Below are 14616 nucleotides of genomic sequence, written 5' to 3' on the forward strand. Positions count from 1 at the left end.
GCATCGCTTCCTCTTCTTTGAATGTTTTGCGGCGAGGGTGCAAAAAAAATAAGCTTTCTACCATAACTGACTTGAGAAAGGGACGATTTCCGTTTGCTACCGTCGTGTCTTGCTAACGGGACTCGGACAAAAAAAGGTGAGTACGAGGAAAAATGGCGCGTTTATTTGCTCGAGCGGGACGATGAAGTAGGATTTTTGGTTCTGGTCGTAACATTCTTGCAGGCGTTTATGTGTGTTGGACAAAACTCACAACTGTCAGGACCAGAACGGAAACAGAACCCACTCGCGTGACCTTTACCACAAGAGTGAGATGAAGGTGTTCGATGGGCGTGGGAAGCAAGTCGCTCTCGTACTCGGATTGTGAAGGCGGAAGTGGATCTTCTGTAGCGAGCGATGGCGGTGTCGGGGGCGGAAAACTTGTCAGTAGCTGGGACAGGGAGAGCAAAAAGTGGTCGGGGTCAAGAGCGAGTCGTAAGCCAGGACGGGAGAGCAGACGTGATCGGGATCAAAAAAGTGATTGTAATACGGGAATGGGAGAGCAAGACATGGTCGGGGTCCAGAACGAGTCGTAAGCCAGGACAGGAGAGCAGACGTGATCAGGATCAAAAAGGTGATTGTAATACGGGACTCGGAGAGCAAGACGTGGTCGGGGTCCAGAACGAGTTGTAAGCCAGGACGGGAGAGCAGACGTGATCAGGATCAAAAAAGTGATTGTAGTACGGGACTGGGAGAGCAAGACGTGGTTGGGGTCGAGAACCAGTCATAAGCCAGGACAAGTGATTGTAATACGGGACTCGGAGAGCAAGACGTGGTCGGGGTCAAGAACCAGTCCTAAGCCAGGACAGGAGAGCAGACGTGATCAGGATCAAAAAGGTGATTGTAATACGGGACTCGGAGAGCAAGACGTGGTCGGGGTCGAGAACAAGTCGTAAGCCAGGATGGGAGAGCAGACGTGATCAGGTTCAAAAAAGTTATTGCAATACGGGACTGGGAGAGCAAGACGTGGTCGGGGTCCAGAACGAGTCGTAAGCCAGGACGGGAGAGCAGATGTGATCAGGATCAAAAAAGTGATTGTAATACGGGACTGGGAGAGCAAGACGTGGTCGGGGTCGGGAACGAGTCGTAAGCCTGGACGGGAGAGCAGACGTGATCAGGATCAAAAAAGTGATTGTAGTACGGGACTGGGAGAGCAAGACGTGGTTGGGGTCGAGAACCAGTCATAAGCCAGGACAAGTGATTGTAATACGAGACTGGGAGAGCAAGACGTGGTCGGGGTCAAGAACCAGTCCTAAGCCAGGACAGGAGAGCAGACGTGATCAGGATCAAAAAGGTGATTGTAATACGGGACTCGGAGAGCAAGACGTGGTCGGGGTCGAGAACAAGTCGTAAGCCAGGATGGGAGAGCAGACGTGATCAGGTTCAAAAAAGTTATTGCAATACGGGACTGGGAGAGCAAGACGTGGTCGGGGTCCAGAACGAGTCGTAAGCCAGGACGGGAGAGCAGATGTGATCAGGATCAAAAAAGTGATTGTAATACGGGACTGGGAGAGCAAGACGTGGTCGGGGTCGGGAACGAGTCGTAAGCCTGGACGGGAGAGCAGACGTGATCAGGATCAAAAAAGTGATTGTAGTACGGGACTGGGAGAGCAAGACGTGGTCGGGGTCAAGAACCAGTCCTAAGCCAGGACGGGAGAGCAGACGTGATCAGGTTTAAAAAAGTGATTGTAATACGGGACTGGGAGAGCAAGACGTGGTCGGGGTCGAGAACAAGTCGTAAGCCAGGACAAGTGATTGTAATACGGGACTGGGAGAGCAAGACGTGGTCGGGGTCGAGAACCAGTCGTAAGCCGGGACGAGAAAGCAGACGTGATCAGGATCAAAAAAGTGATTGTAATACGGGACTGGGAGAGCAAGACGTGGCCAGGGTCGAGAACGAGTCGTAAGCCGGGACGAGAAAGCAGACGTGATCAGGATCAAAAAAGTGATTGTAATACGGGACTGGGAGAGCAAGACGTGGTCGGGGTCGAGAACAAATCGTAAGCCAGGACAAGTGATTGTAATACGGGACTGGGAGAGCAAGACGTGGTCGGGGTCGAGAACCAGTCGTAAGCCAGGACGGGAGAGCAGACGTGATCAGGATCAAAAAAGTGATTGTGATACGGGACTGGGAGAGCAAAATGTGGTCGGGGTCGGAAACGGGTCGTCAGCCTGGACGGGAGAGCAGACGTGATCAGGTTAAAAAAAGTGGTTGTAAATCGCAAAAGAGGAGAAATTCGTGTTTTGACCCAGCCACAGAAACACCGGCGAGCAATAGCAGAAACGGGTCCAGAAACAGGTCGGCAACAGGTATCAGGCAGGAAACAGGGCAAAACATGTCGATGGCTGGGATGGAGGAGTAAAAGCAGAAACGGGTCCAGAAACAGGTCGGCAACAGGTATTAGGCAGGAAACAGGGCAAAACAGGTCGATGGCTGAGTAAAAGCAGAAACGGGTCCAGAAACAGATCAGCAACAGGTATCAGGCAGGAGAAAACAGGGCAGGAGAATGTCGGATAGTACAGAGCTTGCCTAGCTGAAAGCATAGCTTCGCAGACGGTCTGACGTCTTCCTCATGGAAGACGGGGGTTTAAAATGAGTCAGGGAGCCAATCAGCGACCAGGGCTGTTGACGCAGTCACAGGTGCCCCGAATCAGCAATAATGACATCAGCGAAAATGTTTGTTCTTTGACTGACAACTGGGGGCTTGTGCAAAAAATGACAGTGCTGTTTGTGCATTATACCTCGAGAGCGTTGTACATCGCGCATCAATCGTTAAATGTCATGACGAGACGAAATATGAACATGATTTCAAGGATGAGTCTGACATGGCATAGACATTAAACGTGCTCTGTCCAGGTACGGACAAAAAACACAGACCCTGAAAATCTTTGTCACTGCTAAAAACTGTCAGAGACCAGAAACGGAGACAGGACCCACTTGCGTCCGTTTTTCTCATTTTTAATTTAGAAGGAGGAAAAGGCTTGCGCCCACGGTCCGGTGACTATCGGTCATGGGTAGCAGATTGCTCGGAACGCGTAAGTGGCACTTCCGTGGCGAGCGAAGGCGGTGTCGAGAGCGGGGGAGGAACAGGTCGATGGCTGGGACGGAGGAGCAGAAACGAGTTCAGAAAAGCGGTCAGGGCCAAACAGGAATCATGACAGGATAGTCAGGGTCGAAAGTGCTTGCCTAGCGCGGGGTTGAGGTTCGCAGACGGACTGACAATTGTTGACAGCTAGGCGGGGGTTTAAAAAGAGATCAACAGCCAATCAGTGTCCGAGGCCGTTGCCGCCAAAGGGGCAAACTCAGGAGCCTCGCATCAGTAATCATGACAAAAACACCACCACGGAAGCAAGTTATCACATTGCTCACTGCATACATAGTAAAGCATGGAAAATCATCAGCTGTTATTTCTGTTGCACTTATTTTCAAGTAGCCTTATGCTCCACACCGAAAAGGTTGCTGACCCCTGCTCTAGAACCTGCCGATTTCTTCTTGGCTCTCCGTATCACAGTAGACCGGTATTTGCTCTTATGTTGAATCAGATCCTTCTTGAATTCTTGGTCTGGGGAAGCTCACAGATCAACGAGATTTCAAATCATCCGAAAAATCGAGAAATTTTACCGGGGAGGCAAAAGACCCCGGCCGGGACTCGTCTTGTTCGGGTTTTTAGTCCGGTGGAGTCAATGGAGAAAAGGATCGATTTGGTTTTCTAATTCCCTGACATGTTGATCTAACGATTGCTGTCATAATCACAGATTCTGTCTGCCCTGCCTACTCACATGTACTCTATGACGCCTATTTTTCCATTTTTCTATTTGTTTGTATGATATAAAATGTCCCACATCGTGTTGATCATTGGGAAAATATAAGGTTTTTTTTTCTTGTAAGTTTGAAGCCTTGTATTTGTTGGGGACAATACTTTTGCAAGGCACTGTATGTTTGTGGAATTTCAGGAGACACCGGCACCCCGTCCCGGACATGTCTCCGATCGGACAAGCCAAGGACCCCGCGGCAACCGCTACCAAAACCGTCCCGGTGAAGATCGTCAAAGTATGTTTCCTCAGCAACGGTTTCAACCTGGGCAAGAACTTCAAGCTGGTCCGCTGCGACCGAGGAACCACAGTCAAGGTTTTTCAGCATCCTTTCAACCGATAGTACTCGATTATCTTCTGGATCGTGGAGTCTTTGATACCGTATATCCGGGATCAAAGGCGAAGTCTTGGGAATTGATCTCAAAATGTAGCATTTACCAAATTGTTCGAATGAGTCATCTGACTCCATTAACCAAACACAACCTACATTCACCATACATGCCGGCTCCTCCCATGGGCGTGCCAATGAAGCCCAACGTGAGCGACACCACCTCGCCGCCATGTCTGGAAATCTCAAAACAGCACCGAGCGTTTCTCAAAAACAATGCCTGCCGTCCTCCGTCGTCAGGGCCTTTCTGCGTCGTCGGATGTGCTGATCATCTTATCAGCCTTATGTCCCGTTCCCGCCATTCCTGTAAACAATATTCTCTGAACTTTCACTGCTCATTGAATAAAGGCACAGTCACTAAACAACTACAGCATTAAACTCAATAAATGTAACTTGTATTTAATCGTATAAAATCCTTTATAGTCAAATGTCTAAAATCCTTCAATACGCTACGGCGTTACCATCCATGATTACTTCCGCTAAAAGGAATATGACGTCACGTGTCACAGGAGAAGTATAGAAGTCACAGGAGATGACATACAAGTCGCATTTACTGTATTTTCTGCACTATAAGGCGCACCGGGTTATAGGGCGCACCCCGAAAAAATGGTTTTTGGTCCTATATCTTCCATAGATAAGGTGCACCGGATGATAAGGCGCTACAATGGGAACGTGGACAAAACAGTCAGATGGTTCAGTCCAACTTCTTACCCCCTTAACATTCCCAAACCTTGCAAAGACGCAAATACGTGTCTCAGACATATACGAAAACGGTGTCTGTACGATGTCACTCAAATGCATCGTTCCAAATATCATTCGGAAGGTTAAAGTCTTGGGATTCAAGAAATGCCAACCATTCCTTAGTTTCTATTTTCTTTTTCGCTCGCAACTTTACTGTGCATATGACAATAAACACTTGGAATTGAGTTTAATTTAAAAATAGACACTCCATTCCATCCATGATCTGTACCGCTTATCACAGAAACATCAAGTTCAGTCTGAAACAAGATACAGGGAAAATATATAGCCAGAGTAGCTCACCCAAGTCGTTGTGTTCAATAATAATGTGCAGCCATGGTCCTCTTATATCCGTAAGTGTAGTAAATCCAGGAGAATAAAATATTTACAAATACAAAATAGTAAAAAAATGCTTTCTGTATGCCGTCAACCCAAAATGCTATTCACATTCATCTTTTTCGGCCAATTCCAGGCTTTGTTTTGCCGCTTCAGCCTATACCAGCCTGTAAATGATAAAAATGATCCGCCCCCTTGACCTCCGAATAACTTTAGCCAATAGTGATCGATTCAAATGATGATTGACACGTCTTTTTCGGCCAATTGCAGGCTTTGTTTTGGCGCTCTAGCCAATCCGAGGCTCCGAATAACTTTAGCCAATAGCGATCGATGTAACGGATGATTGACACATCTTTTTCGGCCAATTGCAGGGTTTGTTTCGGCCCTCTAGCCTATCCGAGGCTCCAAATAACTTTAGCCAATAGTGATCGATTCAAATGATGATTGACACATTGGTTAGCCAATGAAACACCGGTAAATAAATCCCAGCATACACCGCGGACTACTCCACGTTCGGGGGAAAATCGAGACTTTGCGACTTAATATTGAGCCATATAAAAGGCGCACTGTATTATAAGGCGCATGGTCAGCTTTTGAAAAAAATGAAGACTTTTAGGTGCGCCTTATAGTGCGGAAAATACGGTAGTTGGAAATGTGAAGGAAACATCCAGTTTCGCCCCAAAATCGGAATTGAGCATGAAGCTTAGATACATGCCCACCCTTTAGCAGCCTTGTCCACTACTTTGCATCACACACAGTTTCAAGAAAATCGGATACTTTTATCGAAGCCTTATACTCGAGAAAATACGGTAATTTTGGTGTGTCGCTGACATAAGAATTTGGCAACTTATTCGAAGTCCTATTTTGAAAGTCGTTACACAACCCAGAATTCTTGGGCAATCACTCGTTTAACACAGTGCTGTGAAAAAGTATTTGCCCCCTTCCTCGTTTCTGTTTTTTTTTTTTGCATAGTTATCACCCGCAAAGGTTTCAGATCATAAAAGCAATTTGAATATCACACAGAGACCACCCAAGGAAATACAAAATGGACTTTTCGAATGTTGCTTCCATTTAGTAAGGCAAAAAAAACATAAAAACTGTCAGGACCAGGACAGGAAGCAGAACCCACTCGCGTAACGTTACTCACACTTTATTGGGGAGAAGAGCAGAGAGCGCACACTTCGATCCGGGGATCGTTGGTCGTGGGTAGTAGATTGATCGGAACGAGGAAGTGGTCAAAATCAAACAGATCGTGACGAGAACAAAACGGGAGCAAAAACACAGGAAAAAACGCAGACGTTTCACAGACAGTCCGACCCCAGGCAGCTTACAGGACAGCGCTTAGGTAGTGACAGGGAACAATCTGTCAACGAGTCTCAGCTGGTGTCCAAGGGCGGGGCCAATTGGGCGCCCTGGCAACCGTGACAGAAGCTGGTGTTACACAGTGGGGGCCAATTGGGCGCCATGGCAACCGTGACAAAAACCTATTTGGCCCTATGTAAAGTCATTGCCCCCTTTTGGGCCAGAACAGACATTAAACATTTATGATAATTGGCAATGAGTCTTCTGGTAATTCATGATTCACCGTAAGTTGTCCGTGCCCTGAGGCAGCAAAGCAGCCCCGGACCATCACATTGCCAACACCATGCTTTACGGTTGGCATCATGTTGTTTTTAGCAAATGCTGTGCCATTTTTACGCCGGATATAATGGGCTGCACACCTTCCGAAAACCTCAATTTTGACTAATCAGCCCACAGAATGTTTCTCAAAATCACTTGAAGATCATCAAGATGCTTTTTGACAAATGTGAAACGACTCTTTGTGTTCTTTTGTGACCGCAGTGGTTTAGGGCTGGGAACTCTCCCCTAGAAGCTATTTTTGGCCAGTGTCTTTCCAAGAGTGGAGTCACAAACACTTAACTTGGGCCAGTGGGGACTGCAGTTCCTTGGAGGTTATTTTTTAACCTCCTGGATGAGCGGTTGTTGCACTCTTGGTTAACCACTTCTGCAAAGTTTTGTCACAGTTTTTTCCATTTATGGCTAATGGCTCAGACAGTGGTTAGGCCTACAGCCTTGGAAATGGCTTTATGACCGTTAACGGACGAATAGATTTCAATCCCTTTTTTCCTAATGTCACGGTTGCCATGGCGCCCAATTGGTCCCCGCCGGTGGTGCCAGCTTCGGTCACGGTTGCCAGGGCGCCCAATTGGCCCCCACCGTGTAACACCAGCTTCTGTCACGGTTGCCAGGGCGCCCAATTGGCCCCGCCCATGGACACCAGCTGAAACGCATTGACAGATTGCCACCTGTAACTACGCTGTCCTGTGAGTCGCCTTTTGTCGGAGCGTCTGCCAAACTCCTGCTAGACTCAGTTGTGATACGTTTTTGCCTGTGTTTTTGCTCTTGTTTCGCCAAGCCCTTTGAATCTCCGTTTTTGCCTGTGTTTTGCTCCTGATCTGTTCTCGCCCTGATCTGTTTGATTTTGACCACTTCCTCGTTCCGACCGATCTACCGTGAGTAACGTTACGCGAGTGGGTTCTGCTTCCTGTTTCCTGTCCTGGTTCGTGACATCCACAGTGTTGTGAAAGACTCATTACGCATTATTGCTAAAGTTTGATTTCTGTTACCGCTAAAAGGTGGCCTAACTCGCTATTGGGTTCAAGGGCAACTTCAGTTTCAAATAGGCCCAGTTAGGTTTTGATTCTTTGTGCCTAAATAAATGGAATCAACACACAAAATGTGCATTTTGTATTTCCTTGGGTTGATTTTGTGTGATATGGAAATGAGTTTGATGATCTGAAACCGTTGTGAGTGATAAACATGCACAAAACCCGGAAGTCAGGACAAACCTTTAGCTTCTTAGTCCAATTTCCAACGAGAACAACGGCATCTTCTGCCATAGGACGTCATCGACAGCGTCCTGTCAGGTGGCCATGTGGGTCCAGACATCCAAAACCACCGATGTTACGGCCTTCTCCTCAAACATCTCAAGTCCTCGGAGATACATTGGTTGCACCCGGACCTGACCGTGACTGAACTCACCCAGCGTCATGAACAGCAACACCTGGAAGCTGAATGGAGGTCCATACAACCTTCTTTGGTTTGAAATGACAACAATTAAAAGTGCATTTGACTTTTCCAGGTACGATTTAAGGATTCGATACATTCCATCCGATTTCTTGGAAAAATTCCGAGAGGACAGAACCACAATGCTTTACATGTACCAGCAGGTCAGTCGTGTTTGTTTGTGGATTTTTATCACAGTACTCAAAAAACAGCATTAATCATTGAACCAGACAATTCCCGAGGCGATCGTGAGAGTTGTGATGGATCTGGAAGATGATGGTAGAGAACCATAAGCGTTGAGTTGTTTGCATTTTGAGTTAGAAGAAAGTTATTAGCTCAGAACTTGGTTCTGTGGGGGGGACTTCCCCCCTCCACACCCCTCCGGTGCTAGCAAGTTCATTTCAGATGGGCCCAAAATCGTTATCATGTAAAAATTTAGCCATTAACATATTTTTTTTCACATTTAGGTATTAGCATTTAGACACTAGCATCACTTGTTAGCATCTAGCCATTATAATAGCTCATTAGCACATAGCCATTAGCATAATTTGTAAACATGTAGCCGTTAGCATGTTGCTATTAGTATATTTTTTTAGCATGAAAGAGTTAGCATTTGGCTGTTAGCCTCACTTTTTACCATGTAGCAGTTAGCATAACCTGTTTGCATGTAGCCGTTAACATAATTTGTAAACATGTAGCCGTTGCCATTAGCATAATTTGTTAGCATGAAGCAGTTAGCCTTTGGCCGTTAGCATCACTTTTTAGCACGTAGCCGTTAGCATAACTCATAAACATGCAGCCAATAGTATAATTTATAAACATGAAATTGTTAGAATGTAGCCACTAGCATAATTTGATAGCATGAAGCAGTTAGCATTTAGCCGTTAGGATCACTTTTTAGCATGTAGCCATTAGCATAACTATTAAACATGTAGCCAATAGCATAATTTGTAAACACGAAGTTGTTAGAATGTGTACATTAGCACAATTTGATAGCATGAAGCAGTTAGCATTTAGCTTGTTAATTTCTTAACTGTTAGCAAGTATCCATTGTAAGAAAGTAGCAATTAGCATCCAGCCGTTGGCATAATTTGTTTGCATGAAGCAGTTGGCATTTAGCTGTTAGCATGAAGCGTTAACATGTAGCCGTTAGCATAATTTGTCAGGATGTAGCTGTTAGCATAATTTGTTAATTTTTAACTGTTAGCAAGTATCAATTAGCATAATTTGTAAGAAAGTAACAGTTAGCATGCAGCCGTTGGCATAATTTGTTAGCATGAAACAGTTAGCATGTAGCAGTTAGCAGGAAGCTATAACAATTAGACTTTACCATAATTTTCCAGCATGTGGCTGTTCGCAAAAATTATATATATATTTAACTGTTAGCAAGTAGCCGTTAGCATAATTTGTAAACAAGAAGCAGTTAGCATTGACCAATCAGCACAATCTGTTAGCATGAAGCATTTATCACTTCCTCGTTAGTATGACTCGTTAGCATGTAGTCGTTAGTATTATTCGTTAGCATGTAGCCTTTGGCATTTAGCTGTTATTAGCGTAATTCGTTAGCATGAAGCAGTTATCATGTAGCTTTAAGCATTACTTGTTAACATGTATTCGTTAGCATAATTTGTTAGGACTTAGCTGTTATTATGACTCGTTAGCTGACGGTGTTTACAGCTAGCATCCGCTAATATTTGGCTTTATCTGTCTGCATCTACTGTTCTTTACTCATTTCGACTGAATACTATTCATGCTTGAAAGCGTTAAATTTACACAAAAAGAGAATAAAACGAGAGTTTTTACTCGGGAATTTGAAAGCCGACGTGTTCGCAGGTCCGCAGTGACTATATGCAAAAATTTGCTTCCAAAGTCAGCGACGGGATGGCTCTCCAGCTTGGATGCCTGGAGATGAGGTAAGATGGTCTCACCATGAGTATTTGTCGATCTCCAAAGCTGAAGCTCGTTTCTATCGTCGTTTCAGGAGATTCTACAAAGACCTGAACCCAAACGGACTGGAGAAAAAGTCCAACTTTGAGCTTTTAGAGTGAGTCGACTTGGAGATTTCTCTTCAATCTGTATTGAAATCCCTGGCTTTTTAGCGCTTAACAGGAAACAGAGCGGCAAAGTTCATTAAAGCCCTCAGAGGGTTCCACTCAGCTCCAGATGACCGACTGAAAGTTCATGACTGTTTCAAAATAACAATTACAGAGCTACGAATAACATCCATCAATCCATCCATCATCTGCACCGCTTATCCTCAGTAGGGTCGCGGGGGTGCTGGAGCCCTTCCCAGCCGTCTTCGGGCAGTGGGCAGGGGACACCCTGAACTGGTTGGCAGCCAGTCGCAGGGCACACAGGGACAGACACCTCATTCGCTCAGGGACAATTTGGACCAGCCAAATAACCTGACTTTGGGATGTGGGAGGAAACCAGAGGACGCAAGCCCTGGGAGAACATGCAAACTCCACACAGGAATGTTCGATCTCATGACGTCAGAACTGTGCCGCACACGCGCTAACCACTGCCCCGCCGTGCTGCCCAAATAGCATACAATACATCGTTAATAGATCCAATAGCGAAGTTCTCAGCCAATCGGAAGGCGAGGCAGACGACAGCCCCGCCCCTTTTTGTAGCACACAAGTGGCTTCACCAACTCAACGTGCGTAGGACCGATGGGAACCGAAACAAAGTGATTTCTTCTACATTAAGGGTTTTATTTTGATGACGCTGCTTTTGGAGAGGACGTCGTTGGGCGTCGCCCCAAAATATATGCAGATAAATATGGCAGAGAGGGAGAAGCCGTTTATTTCGTTCATCAGAGTTGATACAGCGTTCTCATTTGTTTGGGAGACGATCAGCTTTTTTATACCCTGTGTTCAACAGCATCGGTCAGGATGACCCGGTGTTTTTCTCAAACTTTCTTTCCCAGAATCGACAGTGTTTTTTTCCCGCCCCTACCTGGCTCAGCCAACACCGCGGTATTTCACAACGCCAGATCTTATTCATCAGGCCGACCCATGTTTAATCACTGCTTTTGGGCTAGTCAGTCGTCAGTGAGAGAAGTTTGTAAGTTACTGCGGCCATTTTACTTGTACAGTATATCACTGCGCCTTTCGGAGCAGACCATGTACCTGCTTCGCCCCAGAAATATGCTCAAAAGTACTGAGAAATTTGGATCAGAGAAGTTGTTTACTGATATTCATCAGCATTCAAAACAGCGTTCTCGTTCGTCTAAGAGACAATCAGCTTTCTTATACCCTCCGGAGCTAAAACATCACGTCGGAAATATCACATGTTGCTCAGTGCGTCCCCTCCCGATCACGCTCTTGTTTTGCTCATGCTTCCAAGAATTGACATGTGTTTTTGCAATCTCCCCATGTTTCTCATCAAGTCACCGTGACCCAGCCAAGTTCCTGACAGCTTGTTCCAAACCAAGCCGAATGTTATTATTAATAACACTCGCTGACATTCAAACTCGGGAGAAACAAGCCTGTAATTTCCTGTCTAAACAAATGTGTCCTCATTATGTCGATAAGCTCCGACTTCCACAACACACTTTCAATAGCATATGACAAATACAAGCTAAGGTGGCGTTTTGTAATTCAAGTAAAGCTTGTGTATTATTATATCCTCTATATACCTCTATAAATATATATATCCCTATATACTGTATATCCTCTATAGATGTCTCTCACAAATTTGGACGCTCTATTTGGTTCCATTGCCACCATACAAAAGGAGATAGATAGATAGATAGATAGATAGATAGATAGATAGATAGATAGATAGATAGATAGATAGATAGATAGATAGATAGATAGATAGATAGATAGATATATAGATACTTTATTCATCCCCTTCCATCAGTATCCTTTGTTGTTTATTAACATATTAACAGGATGGCCTCTGGGCAACAGCGGAGTGGATGGCGTCACACGCTAGGCCAAAAGTTCCACGTCCCTGCAGCAGATGGAAAGCTTTGTGCCCAGGGTTACACCGCCTTGTGTTCACGTAGATAGCGAGTCCGCCTCCTCTCCGCTTTCGTGTCTCTTTTTTAGCGAGTGAGTTTTCTGTCTCTGTGTGCCCTGCGACCGGCTGGCAACCGGTTGAGGGTGTCCCCTGCCCACTGCTCGAGAATGCGCTCCAGCACCCCCGCGACCCTACTGAGGATAAGCGGTGCAGACAATGGATGGATGGAATATATTGATAGCGACAGAGTTCCTCTCCATCACGATTTGACTTCTTTCGATTAGGAAGGACGTGGGACTGGACCTGTTCTTTCCAAAAGAGCTCCTCGAGAGCATGAAGGTAGAGATCCATCTCTCGCACTTTACATCCGTTTCCATCTCTAGCTTTTTCAATGGACATTTTCTTCAGAGGAAGCAGCTGCGGCGCATGATCCACCAGACCTTCCGAGGCTACGGAACTCTGAACCAGGAGCAGTGCGTGATCCGGTTCTTCTGCACTCTGGCTCAGTGTTACGACTACACGCAGGAGCGATTTGCCTGCCAGCTAGTGGTGAGAATTTTATGTACTTCTATGTCCACGTCTGTTTTTTACAGCAACTGGTGCCGCCGCTTCTTCCGCAGTAGATAAGGATTGTCCAATCGATCTTTGGTTAAGCTCGTTATGTCACGGTTGCCGTGGCGCCCAATTGGGCCCACCCGTGTGGCGCCGGCTGCAGCTCATTGACAGATTGGCTTTTTGTCTTTTTAAGCTCAGTGCTCTCATTTTTCCTGTGTCAGTCCGTCAATGAACCACTTGCCCGCAAGACGTGGGTTTTGACTCGGTCCTGTTTTCCTGTTGGTATTTCCTGTCCGGTATTGTTCCTGTTTACTTTGTCCTGTTTATTATTGGCTTCCAGTTTCGTTCCCGTCTAGTTTGTCCCGTTTAATTCCGATACCCTGTTTTAATATCAATCGTGTCCGTCCCGTTGTTTAATATCGGTGTCCAGTTTCGTTTTGTCTAGTTGGTCCTGTTTATTTTCGATATCCTGTTTTGATATCAACCCTGTCTGTCCTGTTGTTTAATATCGGTTTCTGGTTTCCTTTCCGTCTAGTTTGTCCTGTTTATTTTGGATATCCTGTTTTGATATCAATCCTGTCCGTCCCGTTGGTCAATATTGATTTCCGGTTTCGATCCCGTCCAGTTTGTCCCGTTTAATTTCGACATCCTGTTTTGATATCAATCCTGTCTGTCCGGTGTTTAATTTTGGTTTCCAGTTTCGTTCATGTCTAGTTTGTCCTGTTTATTTTCGATATCGTGTTTTGATATCAATCCTGTCGGTCCTGTTGTTTAATATCGGTTTCCAGTTTCCTTTCATCTAGTTTGTCCTGTTTATTTTGATATCCTGTTTTGATATCAATCCTGTCCGTCCCGTTGTTCAATATTGATTTCTGGTTTCGTTCCCGTCCAGTTTGTCCCGTTTAATTTAATATCCTGTCTTGATATCAAACCTGTCTCTCCCGTTGTTTAATATTGGATTCCAGTTTTGATACCGTCTATGTTTGTCCTGTTTATTATTATCTCCAGTTTTCGTTCCCGTCTCGTTGTTCCTGTTTATTTTCGTTATCCCGATTCGTTATCGATCCTGTCTGCCCCTTCCTGTCCAGTATTGGCGCCAACTGCCTCAGACTCTGATTGGCTCCCTGTCACTATTTAAACCCACCCCTTTCTGTCACGGCTTGTCAGTCCGTCTGCAAACCTCTGCCCCGCAAGACGTGGGTTCTGACTCAGTCCTGTTGCCTGTTGGTATTTCCTGTCCGGTATTGTTCCCGTTTATTTTGTCCTGCTTAGTATCAGTTTCCAGTTTCGTTCCCGTCTATTTTCGTCCTGTTTATTATTCTCTCCAGTTTTTTCCTGTTTCATTTCAATATCCTGTTTCAATATCAATTCTGTCTGTCCCGTCCTGTCCGGTTCTGACCCCATCGGTCCGATATCAACTCGGGCAATTGGGATCGATCTCGTCGGCCTCTGGCTTCCCGTCATTCCACGCCAGACTGCTGCCTAACGTGCCTGACTCCCCATTTCCCATAAAATAAAAAGCTTGTGTGAGAACGTCACGCGTTTGGGTCCTGATCCTGTTCCGGTTCATGACACGTTTTTGAGTACCCCCGCCAAACAAAAATGATAAAAATATCGTAAAAAGTCGTTGTTTAATGCTTTGTAGACACTTAAAATAAAGAGATTTTGAACTTGCAAGGAGAGCAGGGAGAAGATCCAAATCTCAGATAAGAGAT

At 45.6% G+C, this 14616-nt stretch overlaps 1 protein-coding gene across 1 annotated transcript in view; it reads left to right on the forward strand.

Moving 5' to 3' along the window:
- LOC148368273 (protein-tyrosine kinase 2-beta-like) overlaps positions 1-14616 on the forward strand; it is a 51494-nt gene continuing 36878 nt past the window's right edge. Inside the window, exons 1-8 of the mRNA XM_088329680.1 lie at positions 1-136; positions 3991-4165; positions 8214-8392; positions 8454-8541; positions 10211-10290; positions 10359-10421; positions 12631-12685; positions 12755-12895. Of these exons, the coding sequence (XP_088185806.1) occupies positions 4016-4165; positions 8214-8392; positions 8454-8541; positions 10211-10290; positions 10359-10421; positions 12631-12685; positions 12755-12895 (756 nt within the window). The 5' untranslated portion in view covers positions 1-136; positions 3991-4015. The remainder of the gene's footprint in view (positions 137-3990; positions 4166-8213; positions 8393-8453; positions 8542-10210; positions 10291-10358; positions 10422-12630; positions 12686-12754; positions 12896-14616) is intronic.

Source organism: Urocampus carinirostris, chromosome 3, assembly GCF_059441175.1.
Source record: "Urocampus carinirostris isolate Australia breed hairy pipefish chromosome 3, RoL_Ucar_1.0, whole genome shotgun sequence".
Classification (NCBI taxonomy): domain Eukaryota; kingdom Metazoa; phylum Chordata; class Actinopteri; order Syngnathiformes; family Syngnathidae; genus Urocampus; species Urocampus carinirostris.